Source organism: Canis aureus, chromosome 15 (assembly GCF_053574225.1).
Source record: "Canis aureus isolate CA01 chromosome 15, VMU_Caureus_v.1.0, whole genome shotgun sequence".
Taxonomy (NCBI): Eukaryota; Metazoa; Chordata; class Mammalia; order Carnivora; family Canidae; genus Canis; species Canis aureus.
In genome coordinates this window covers 65,847,989-65,861,176 of record NC_135625.1, presented here as the reverse complement: position 1 = coordinate 65,861,176, position 13,188 = coordinate 65,847,989, and the positions used below count along the sequence as shown (strand labels likewise).

Below are 13,188 nucleotides of genomic sequence, written 5' to 3'. Positions count from 1 at the left end.
CCTCAGCCCTGAATGACCTGAAATTTGCAGCTCTGCCCTCCCAAGTTTACTCCTTTGGGGTTTTGGGTCTTTTGTGTGCAGGCCTATCTATTTATATCATGATCAGTTTTCTTGTGCGCAGCAATACAAAATTACGCACACACGCAAACCCCAAAAAGCTTTTAAAAGTACATACTGTTGTCTATAAAAATAAATGTAAGATAAAAAATAACCACAATGTTCAATTTTTGCTATGCTGGATAAGTTTATACCATTTAGATGGCTTATTTTTAACCAGCAAGTTGTATCTTTTTGTTAAGTAGTTTTAAAAATATGCAGTCTTTCCTAAAGCAAGGTTTCTATAATAAAAATTATTCCTTGTTGTTATCCAATGACAGTTGAAAATTAGAAATGAAAAAGAGTAAAATTATAAATGAGCTTGTATTTCACTATTTACAACTACAGCTTCTAAGATTTCATACTACAGACTAAATTAGATAATTGATTAGAAGAGCAAAAGTAGAAATAATTAAAAAGCAATTTCACATAACTAATTTCAAATATTTAATACACTAAGAAATGTTCTATATGATATTAGCATACAGAACTAAGATCTCCTTTTCTGTTTCAAGGGAAATTTAGTTTTTTTTTTAAATCATGTTTAACAAAACCTTTCCTACTTCTAAGTTAATAAAGATAGTTTTCATTTTTAGTTCGTAAGAGCTTTCATGTTTGCCTTTAGACTTGGGTTTTAATTGATTTTGTTTATATTAGTTTATTTATATTAGTATGAAACAAGATCATTTTCTTCTTTTCCCTATCAATCCCTGAGTATCTCACAATAGTTTATTTAAAAAAACATCTTTTCATCCTCTTCTCACTGATTTGTCAGGCCGATTCTGTCATAAATTATTATATATTTATGTATTGATTTCTGGGCTCTTCTGTTTACTTTGTCTATTTATCATATAGTTAATATTAATGTTGGCTAGAGGAGCTTGCCCATGCACATATGTATGTAAAACATATTTTACCAAATGAATTAGTCATTAATAATTCAATAAAGATGCCCAAAAGATGCTATAAAAGTTTTTTAAAAGCAATAAAATACATTGAAAACTATAAAATATTAAAGAAAAAAGGAAGAAAATACAAACAAATGGAAAGATATTCCATGTTCATGGATTGGAACAATTAATATTTTTAAATTGTCTATACTACCAAAAACAACCTATAGATTTAACGCAGGCTTTATCAAAATTCCAATGGCATTTTTCACAGAAAAAGACAAAGCCACTCTAAAATTTGTATAAAACCACAAAAGACCCCAATAGCCAATGTGATCTTGAGACAAAAGAACAAAGCTGGAAGCATTACCACTTCCTTATTTTAAATTACGTTATAAAGCTATAGGGGCACCTCGGTGGCTCTGTGGTTAAGTGTCTGCCTTTAGCTCAGGTCATGATCCCAGGGTTCTGCTCCTTGGGGAGCCTGCTTCCTCCTCTCTCTCTCTGCCTGCTGCTTCCCTTACTTGTGCTCTCTCTCTCTGTCTCTAATAAATAAATAAAATCTTTAAAAAATAAAGCTAATCAAAACAGTGTGAATCTGGCATAAAAACAGACATATCAATGGAAAAGAACAGAGAGGAGAAACAAACTCTTAAGTACATGGTCAATTAATTTTTGACAAAGGAGCCAAGAACACACAATGGTGAAAGAATGGTCTCTTCAGTAAATGGTGTTGGGAAAACACCTAAATGGTAATGTGGATATCCACATACAAAAGAATGAAACTCCATCCCTACCTTATCAGCATACACAGAAATCAACTTGAAATGGTTAAAGACATGGACATAAGGCCTGAAACTATAAAATTCCTAGAGAAAAATAGAGGTAAGATCCTTTATGTTGGTCTTGGCAATAATTTTTTGGATTTTACACAAAAGCAAAACTAAACAGGTGGGACTATATCAAACCAAAAAGCTTCTTCCCATTAAAGAAAATCATAAACAAAATGAAAAGACAACCTATGGAATGAGAGAAAATATTTGCAAACAACATATCCGATAGTGAGTTAATATTCAAAATATACAAAGAACTCATACAAACGCAAGAGCAAAAAACCACAAAGAATTAAATTTTAAAAATGTGCAAAGGACCCGAAGAGACATTTTTCCATGGAAGACATAAATATGTCAACAGATACATTGAAAGGTGCTCAACATCACTAATGAAAAAGGAAATGCAAACCAAAGTCATAGTGAGTTACCATCTCTATCTGTTAGGATGCCAGTTATCCTAACAGACAAGAGATAGCAAGGCAGGTAAGAATGTAGAGAAAAGATAACCCTGAATGTTGGGGATGGTGGGGATGTTCTACAATGTTGGAGATGTAAACTTGTGCAGCCACTATGGAAAACAGTATGGAAGCTCCTTAAGAAATTAAAAACAGAACGACTATTTCTGGGTATAAATCTAAAAGAAATGAGATCCATTACTTCAAAGAGATTATTTTTTACACCTCCCCACACGTTCACTACAGCATTATTCACAATTACCAAGACACAGAAATAACCAAAGTGTCTGTCAGTGGATGAATGGATAAAAGAAAATGTGATACACACACACATACACACACACACACACACACACACACACACAATGGAATATTATTCAGATTTAAAAAGAAGAAAATTCTGTCATTTGCAACAATATGGAGGAAACCGGAGGACATTATGCGAAGTGAAATAAGCCAGACAGAAAGACAAACACTGAATGGTATCATTTACATGTGGAACCTAAAAGAAAAAAAAGTCAAACTCATAAACAGAGTAGATGGGTGATTGCCAGGGGCTGAGCTAAGGGGGAGGGAGAGGTTGGTAAAAAGGTGCAAACTTTCAGTTATAAGATGAGTAAAGTCTAAGGATCTAGTGACTGCAGGTGATAATGTTGTACTCTATTACTGAAATTTGTTCAGAGTAGAACTTAGGTGCTCTCACCAAAAAGCAACAAAACAAAATAAGTTAGCTATATGAGGTGATGAATTTGTTAATTACTCAATGGTGGATATCCTTTCATAACATATATGTATATTAAATCATCCCGCTGAACAATTTAAATATACTATAATTTTCTTTGTTACACTTCAACAAAGCTGAAAAAAGCAATGATATATAGATTAAAAAACTAAACCACAGTTAAATATATATGTATGTTCATATGTATATGAATACATATTCATATGTACATATTAACCTTTTTTTATGGGAAATTGCTTTTTCTTTATTTAGGCCTTAGGAAGAAAATTAACTTTGGTCACATATTACCTTAAAAAAAATCCAGTTTTACATATTCCTAAATAGATAGGACCAAATGATCAGAGAAATAATTTCTTCTGTAAAAATTGGCCAAATTTTATCAAAAACCTAACATACAATGTAATTCAAATTATATAAAGACTGCTTGGGATCATAACATTCCAAATGTATGACAGTTGCAACTCCATCCTAACAGGTGTGAAAGTATTTGCTCTTATGTTGCTTTGGTTCAAAAGAGTAGAGCTGATCAGTAAGAATAAACTGAGTACCTAATTTTTTGCAAACAATTTAGTTATTGGCAGCAGAAATATCCATGATGAATAGTTTTACTACAGCAAAGTATAATAACTGAATATATTTCACGAACACATCACAGTATCAGATAAACTTGAGAAAAATATGAAGGAACAAAAAAGATGAAACAGCTACCACAAAAAAAGTCTCCTCCATAACTATCTGAAGGGTAAAAAGGTGAAATTAGAATTTGATGATGCTAATATGAAAGGAAATTGAGTATTGTATTTATTTCTTATTTTATACAACTCTTACTCTTTACAAAAATGGTTATAGTCATGCCCATAAAAGTGTAATGCATGGCATCTGAAAGAAAACACTCTTTGTAATTATTTAAAAGGGCCTTTTTAAAAATTATAATACAAAGGTCTGTGCTCTAAAGCAGTCCTCCACTGTGCATTATAACAGTAAGGCTTACTTTTAATACAAAGACTAAGTGTTTGGTAGTTATGAACCACTGGATTTAACAAACATCATTTTATAGTTGCTTTTTGCATCTTTTTTGTTTTTGGGATCCTCCACTTCATCAGGGTGCTCAGTAGCTTGGAGTTCTTCAGCAGACTCTTCTTTCTCTGACTCTGAATCACTTTCAGAGTCATCTGGACTTTTAGGATCAGGTGAATCATTATCATCATCATCTCCAGCCACATCACCTTCTCCATCATGATCTTCTACCTCACTGAAGCCAAGTCCACAATGTCGTTGATATCTTCCTGATAATTTACTGTCCATACTTTGCTGATATTGAGACTCCAGTTCTTCATTAATTTTCTTGTCTTCCTCCCCTGTTCGGAAGTGAGATGTTGATTTGTGGTCGCCTATAACAAGACGGCCAGTATGTTCTTTCTTTCCTGCACCCATACGTCTCAAGAACTTCTGTTTTCTTTCTTCATTACCTAAGTCTGCTGCTTCCCAATTGCTAGATCCAAGATCATCATCTGGGGAGGCTGAACGCTTCACCCCATGCGGATGGGACTCCCTGGCAGCGCTCACCGTCGCTGGGACCCCCGTGGGAAACGCCGAACCCCCTCGCCATTCTCTCTTCAGCAGCGGCGCCAGCAGCTGGGACACTTGTGGGCTGCTTCCTGCAATAGTATAATATCAGAAATAAACCTAAATTTGACTTGAACACAGTCCCAATGGTTCATTTTTGCTTTTGTTTCTCCGGCCTCCATGGATGTATCTTGCAAGAAGTTGCTGTGGCCACCTTCAAGAAGGGTGTTGCCTGTGTTCTCCTCTAGGATTTTGATGGAATCTTGTCTCACATTTAGATCTTTCATCCATTTTGAGTTTATCTTTGTGTCTGGTGTAAGAGAATGGTCTAGTTTCATTCTTCTGCACGTGGCTGTCCAATTTTCCCAGCACCATTTATTGAAGAGACTGTCCTTTTTCCAGTGGATGGTCTTTCCTGCTTTGTCGAATATTAGTTGACCATAGAGTTGAGGCCCCATTTCTGGGTTCTCTATTCTGTTCCATTGATCTATGAAGATACTTCTGCTAATTCTACTAGATCATCAATATAAAGGGACTGATCATATTTTTCATTATTATATTTCTGGTGTATAGAATTATGTCTAATACATTTTATTTTATTCATTTTACTTCAAAAGATTTTATTTATTTATTTGAGAGAGAGAGTTCAAGAGAGCAGGAGCGGGGGTGGGGGGGGAGGGGGAGGAGAAGGAAAAGCAGACTCCCCCCTGAGCAGGAAGCCTGATATGAGACTGGAAACCAGGACTCTGAGATCATGACCTGAGCTGAAGGCAGACACATAACTGACTTAGCCACCCAGGTGCTCTGAGCCTAACACATTTTAGATACTGAACACAGTGCTGAGTGATGAATAAATTAATAACTGACAGTTTCAAAGACTAAGTAAAATATCTAAGAATTTAGAAAAAAACATTCACTATCACATCCAAATATCAGTTATTAACTAAACACAACTATGCTTTTCAGCACCAGAAATACATATAACCACTAGATAAAATAGGAAGATGCATGTCACTGAATTAATATTCAATAATTTGCAAATAAATTATGTAAATGTCACTGTTTCAGTAAAATCACCATACCATTATCATCTTTTCTACTTACTGTCCTCTTTTCCTTCTGTGTAATTGTAAGGCTGTGGCTAAAATGCAATGATATATATTCTACTCACAATAAAATTGACCTTTAACAGATTTTATTATACTTAAAATAATGCTGGGACACTAGTGGGCTGCTTCCTGCAATAGTATAATATCAGAAATAAACCTAAATTTGACTTGAACAAAGTCTTAGAAGGTAATACAAGACTTTGTAGAGGTCTATGGAAGAAGCACTAAGGGATAATTATGTTGCATGAGCTAAAGCAGAATGACTTAAAGTTGACTTCGTACACATCTCTCTCCATATTTCACTGAAAGTACTTCTTTTCCTTGCTTTCATGTCTTACTGCCTATGTCCCTTTTATGCCATGTTCCTCTCCATCTCCTCCAGATCTGTTCAGTCCCTTTGTAGTGTAAATTGATTTAGCGTTTATAGCAGGTAGAATTGGATTTCCCCTGCAAATATATTTTCAAGTTCTAATCCCTGGTACTTGTGAATGTGACCTTCTTTGGAAATAAGGTCTTTGCAGATGTATTCAAGTTAAGATGAGGTTATTTTTGAGTAGGGTTGACCCTAATCCTTATAAATTAGGGAAGTTTGCACACAGAAGACACAGACACAACACCATGTGGTGACAGAGGCAGGGATTGGAGTGACGTGTCTACAAGCCAAGGATATGCCAAGGATATGCCAAGGATTGCTATTAACACCAGGAGCTAGGACAGTGAACACAGCTCTGTAGACACCTTGATTTCAGACTTCTGGCCCCCTAGAACTCTTAAGACAATAAATGTCGATTGTTTTAAGTCACCTGGTGTGCGGTGCTAATGGATACTAATATTGCTGGTCTCCGAACTCTTCAATTCTTTTCCCATGTATTATTTTGACCAGCCCAATCAATAGAATCAATCTTCCTTAGAAAGCAAAAGAGACATATAGGGCTACTTTGATGCCACTATTTTGTTCCACTCATATAAAATTTAAACTATTTGCCTACATGAGCTTGTCTTTCTCAGGATTCAATCATTCTCTACCAGCCTGCTTTAGGGGATGCTGATGAGAATATAAACTATTCTCAGAAAAAAGAGACAGGGAAGAGAGAGAGGAACATGTAGCTAACAATTGAGTGCAATTAGTGTTTCCCATAAACCTGAAAAAATGCAAAGTGAGCAAGAGGAGTATCCATAGAATAATGCTTACTTTGTCAATTTCAAGAGGGAAGAGGGGGCCACATACATTGAACACAACATAGGACTGGGAAAAAGCTTTCACAGCTTGAAAGACAAGATACTGGCATAGGGCTTGCTTCAACCCTTACTATGTGACCTCAGAAATACTACCCAAATTCCTTAAATTCCTCTTAGTGCACAATGAAAAAGTGGGATGTTTTCAAGGCAATGTTTTTTAAACTGTAGGTTGAAATCTATAGCCGATGGTAATTTCAATTTTGGAGATCATGATCGGCGTTAAAAAAATTGAAAAAGAATGGGGAAAAAACAGAACATAAGAAAATAATACATCAGGTTCTGTTCCAAGTAGAGGTAAGCATTAGTTCATGAAGCTTTACTTTCAGTTATGTACACATGTGTGAAGTGACTGTATCTACGTCTATTTGTACTTAGTCAACATAAAAGAACTTTCTGTAGATTACAGTCCAAGTTTTTATGTTTACTTTTTTTTTTAAAGATTTATTTATTTTAGATAGAGAGAATGTGTGTGTGTGTGCTTGTGGGTGTGCGCACAAGCACATGCACAGAAGCAAGGGGAGAGGCAGAAGGGGAAGGAGATAATCTCCAGCAAACTCTGTGCTGAGCTCAGAGCCGCATGTGGGGCTCAATCCCATGACCCTGAGATCACGATTCCATGACCTGAAGTCATGACCTCATGACCTGAAATCAAGACCTGAGCTGAAACCAAGAGTCGAATGCTTAACTTCCTGAGCCAGCAAGGTCCCACAGTCCAAGTTTTCAAAATCTACTACCCTGAGTTCCCTTTAGACACCAAACTGCTAATGATCTCTGATAATTAACATACCACCAAGTAGAAGAGAAATATGGTCAAGTTAATGTGCCAATGATCTCTAGTCATCGAAAAGAAGAGATTTAAAAGTACATGCTTCTAACTGGGATATAAATACACTTTATATTTTGAACTAAAGAATGATCTTAATTTTTACATCGAAGGGGAGCAGAATATTCCACTCCAGAATACGGCACATTGGTATTTGGATTATTTCAAGCAGGAGAAATCAGGACCCAGCTGACGCAGAAAGAGCTTTTTCCTCTCCCTTAAACTGTCTAAAAAAATTTAGATAGGGGTCCTGTACCAGGAAGAGAGCTATCACCAGAGGTAACTTTTTACTTTTTTATATCAGAAAGACTTGATCTACGTGGCATGGCAAACATCTGTTTGCCCAGGATTTTCCATTTGCTTCTTCCTGTGAATTGCCTTCCTCCCCTTTAAAGCTCCAGACCCCTGCCCCCTTCTTGAGCTCAGGATGGTATATAAATCTCAACTCCCTGATTGCCAGGGAGTCCCACATATTTATGGAGCTCCTGTAAATCCTAAATTTATATTTCCCCAGCTAATCTGCCTTATGTCTAATTATTAGACTAGCCAGAGAACCTAGAAGGGAAGAAGGAGAAAGTTTCTGACCCTACAACACCAACATTAGATTGTAGGACTTCACCTAAATCTTACCCTTCTGCCTATACCAGACCCAATTTCTAAAACTGGCATCGTACCAGCATGGATTCTCCCAATGAGATTTCTTTTCAATATATATATATATATATACATTGCTCTAAGTTTTTGTTTTTTTAACATTTTCTATTAACGTTATTATTTTGAATTCAGCTGTTTGTACATATATTCCCAAACCATAACTGGGTCATTCTTGACTGTTCTTAACCTGTTGGTCCCAGGTTTAGTACCTGCTCCTTATCAGCATCACCCTTAATTTAATCTAGGACATATATTCTAAGAAGCAAGATATTTCCTTTATTATATAGAGGTTTGGACCATTCTTTCTCTACAATAAAGCCGGTTGATGGTCAGTAATGAATCTTCTCTCTCCTCCTTCCCTATTATAGAAAAAGTACCCTGATTTACTCTCCAGAGCAGATTATAAATTTACCTTTCTGTACTTTTCTTTACTACTGTCCTTTGAATCTCTTATATGCCCTCACATTTTCTTTAAAGGACATGCATAAATGCCTTTCTCCTCTTCCCTATTTTCAGGGCCCAAGTATTCAGTTTTTGGGCTCCAGAGTATGGTGGTTTGGGCAGAGCAGAGCTCACCCAGTCTTGTGGACTAGGATATGGGTCTGTGTGTTCCTGCAGCTTCCACGGGGCCACCTAGAGGCTGTCTATCTTCCTTTGGGGAACTGACTTTGCCCAAGGGTGTTATAACATTAAAGCACATTAAAGATCAGCTGAAATGTCAACAAACTTTGAAAGAGGGCTATTAGCAATGCAAATGTGAGCTTCCTGCACTTGTGATAAGCACAATAAACAAAACTGTAAGGACATTTTTTTTTTTTTTTTAACTTTTCTAGGTGAACAGCTCATGCTGTGATGTAAAAGCCAGTTCTCTTGGGACTGAAGATAGTTCATCATACTTATCTGATGTGCTAGCCAACCGTATGGATTGCATTAATCCTATTGACACAGTCACAGTTGAAAACAGTCTTCAGTTTGCAAAGTTAGCTCCTGGTAAATTATTATGCCTTTGTAACAACATTTGTAGTTCGACCCATCCTGGACTCTGGCTTGTGATGCCACTCAGGATTTTGAAGGGTGGAGGAGTTCACAAAACAAGCTCATTGCAATCGACTCCCTTGCTTCTCAAACCAGCGGTGGGTGGAAATTGGGATCTGATAGGACAATGTTGCTCGTATTTGGCTCCTGAGAGAAACTGGCTGACCCTGCACCCACAGTAAATGACTATGTTTCTTCTCGGGTCTTACTGCTGTTAAATAACACAAATTCAACCAAGTAAATTCTAAAGGTCTATTTGGCTTTATTAATCAATTCACGAATTGTGCAGCATCCCATCTAGCAAGTGGATGGGACCTCCTAAAAGGCCACAGAAAAGGGTTTTAAAAACAGAGAGGTAGTGGATAAAAGGCAAATTACTAGCAAAGAATCCATTGCTATAGGCTAGGTCATCCCTCTAAGGGGAAGCGAAGGGGTCTTTCAGGAAATTTCCTAGAGATGACCAGGAAATTCTCATGCTGATTGGTTAAAGGTTACATTTCTGAGGTGTTGAAACTTCATGCAGTCAGGTTGGATATTAACTTTTGGTTTAGTGACTCGGGGCCTTAACCTAGTGCTCTCATTTTGGGTCTATAGTTTTCTTTTAAATACTGCCAGATCAAATCACAGCTCCCTGATGTTCTTATGGGTAGGGACCAGAAATCATCCATTTTATCTGCACCTCAGCTCAAACCCTCAGGCTTGGATGGAAGCTGTTCTTCCTGGAGCTTCTTATGAAGAAGGTCCCTGAATCCTGTTTAAGTTCCCTGACTTCCAGCCAACTGTGGGGTTTCAAGCCAGCTTCTCTGGCTTCCAAATGACCTGGTAGGGTTGAACCAAACCTCTTGGATCTTTCCATCCATTAGAATGTCACTGAGTTCACTAATTCTATTTCTTGCTAAGAACCAAGTTTCTTTGGAACTCCCTCTTCCTGGGAGAATGACCAGCTTGCCCTGTGCTGGAATTCATTCCCGTTTCTTTCTAGGTGGAAGTTTCCTTTTAAGGATATCGCCAGCCAGACAGATTTACTCTCACACAACCCAAGGAGTTTTGTAGAGGAGATAATGTTTTTTGCAATTGACCTGAAAATATAGAGTTTTCTGTTGTGCATGGTTCTGATCATCTTGTTTGCATACTGTGGACCTTTTTTTTTTTTCTTTCCTTTCGTTTTTTTTTTTTTTTTTTTTTTTTTGTCTTCTTGAATGGTTAAAATGAGATTCTAAATTCATCATTGAGGAGAGTTAAAATGAAAGAAAATTTAGAGCAGACTGAGTTAACTATGACCAAATCTGCATAAACATGGGGTTGAGAAGAAGAGTTAATTTTTAAGGTAAGGTATGTTGCTTTTCCTCTCATTTATCCCCGATTGTGAGACAAATTAAAAAAAAAATGTATAGAAATGGAATTTAATTTGGTGACTTGTTATTACACCAAAAGAGACCATGTTTCCTCTTGAAATCTTAATCATCTTCAAGAATTACAAAGAACAAACAAATCCGAGTATATTTTTAAAATAAATAAGTTCTAAAAGAGAAAGCCATTTCCAACTTAGACTCATTGAGCTTTTGTTGTGTATGGGGCACTCATTTTCTATTCTGTAAAGGTTTAACATCTTTCTTTGTAATGTGAGAGATGAAGGACTGAGGTTACCCCACTGTGGCCTTGGCAGGTTCTGGTCTCCCCATGTACCTCATTTAAAAAAAAAATATATATATTTCTATTTATCTATCATCTATCTATCTATCATCTATCTATGTATCGACAGAGCACGTATGCAAGCTGGGTCTGGGGGCAGAGGAGAGGGAGAGAAAGAATCTCAAACAGGCTCCACACTCAGCTCAGAGCCAATGGGGGGCTCCATCTCACAAAGCTGAGATCATGACCTTAGCTGAAATCAATCATTGGACATTTAAGCAACTGAGCCACCAAGGCACCCCTCCCCATGCACTCTTTTTTTTTTTTCCCCATGCACTTTTATATGTGAAGTTAGCTTCTGTTTCTCTCCAGCAAAAACCTAAACTGCCCATGTGACACACTCGCTAATCAACAAAATCAATTCATTCCTCTTTGGAGAACCACCCTTGACCACTGAAGTTCAGAACATGACACCCTAAAATATGCCACTTAGTTATATTGATTATTTTGAGCTGAAGACATATGAAAAGCAGCAGGTGAGGGGAAATGCTTTCTCTGAATTCTCCTTATCTGCCTAAAGACAGATCCTCCCAAAGGAAAGCAACTGTCAAAGATCCCGTTTCCTGGAAGTTTCATCAACCAGGAATGACTGATGCTTATCACTGGAGAGGGGACTAAAAGTCCATACCACACACACCCAGACAAACTCTGTCACAAACTATCAAGCCTCCCATCGATTCTTCTATGGGCCCATTCATCTTTCCTAAAAATCATTTATTCTCTTCTGAGTTGCCTCTATCCCTTCTCCCCTTCCCTTATTAGGTGGTATGTAAGCTCTAAAATCTCACCATTTTGTGGGAGAGATTCACTTTTTTTTTCTTTCTGTGATGCCCAGGCAAATGATGTTAAAAATTTAACAAATGTGAGTAACTTTTCTCCTGGCAATGTGTCAGTAACCAGTTTATTTCATAAACCTAGCTACTGAACCTAAGAGGGTAGAGGGAAATTTTTCTCTTCTCTACACCAACTATTGCCGATCTAGGGACATTTGGACCCTTTCCTGGAAAAGCCACATAGAAAACCCTCCACCATGGCTTATGTTAATAGTGTTGTGGTTGATTTTCTTCCAAGCCACTTGGTTTATTTGGAGGCATTTCTTGGTACTTGGCCTTCTGCTTTCTCTGGTCTGCCACCTCCCCAGGTCACTGTCTCTTGAGTCTTCATTCATGCCTTGAGATTTTTGTCTGTCACTTAAGTAAACCAAAAGGTAAATGTGCCAGCACAATGTTAGATGGTCACTTCATTGTCCGTCTTCCCTAACCTTGCCCTCATCCTGGTGACATGAGAGCCTTTTCACATAAAAGTTATTCTGGAAGTTATTACCTTGCTTGTGCTACTGCTGCGTATTTGTATTACGTGTTTGGATGTTAAGTTAGAAAAATACAGAAAATGGAGAAACACTCCTGGGGGTACATCCAAGGTACCTAGGTGGGAAGACTAAAGAAAATAAATTTTAAGCCATCTTTTGGTATCTGAGCATGTTTATAATTGGCCGAGAGGAAGACTTTTGTTTGTGTGGGTTTCATGGGTGTGAGTGTGTGTTAATAAACTGTGCGTGAATGCCCTTCCAGATGTTGCAGGCATGATGGCAGAATTACATAAATAATTCATTTCTCATTTTCTTATTCTCACAGTAATCAGCATATTTCCTAGTACTGTCCCAAACAAAAAGCTTTTCGAGTCCTCAAAATTATACTTGACCCTTTTAAACCACAAATTTACTTTGCTTTACAGCTTTCCTGCTTTGCACTATAAATGCTGAATAATTTAGACACAAATACACAAAGAAGAAAAATTATTACATTTTAGAGTTGAAAAGATCCATGAAACTTAACTCTCTCCTTCCCTTCCTTCTTAATTATTCAAAATTGATTTTAAAAAAATCACATCTTGCTTTGTTTCATAGAATTTTAAGTTCAATGTTAAAATTTTATCGTTGTTTACATCTGTCACACATTTTCACAGATCCAAATCAGTCGATGGTCAACCACATAAATCTGTTTGAAAAAATTTGCTGTGCCCCACCAAAAGAAAGAATGCTAAAACCACTACAG

The 13,188-nt window shown here is 36.9% G+C and overlaps 2 protein-coding genes across 7 annotated transcripts in view; both read right to left on the bottom strand.

Moving 5' to 3' along the window:
* CNTNAP2 (contactin associated protein 2) overlaps positions 1-13,188 on the bottom strand; it is a 1,978,697-nt gene that overhangs the window by 387,871 nt on the left and 1,577,638 nt on the right. The window lies entirely within an intron of this gene.
* On the bottom strand, positions 3,795-8,422 carry LOC144285122 (small acidic protein). Its single transcript, XM_077850373.1, has 2 exons — positions 8,398-8,422; positions 3,795-4,674 (listed from the first exon to the last, which is right to left on the bottom strand). Exons 1-2 carry the CDS (start codon positions 8,420-8,422, stop codon positions 4,037-4,039), a joined length of 663 nt encoding a protein of 220 aa, XP_077706499.1. The 3' UTR covers positions 3,795-4,036.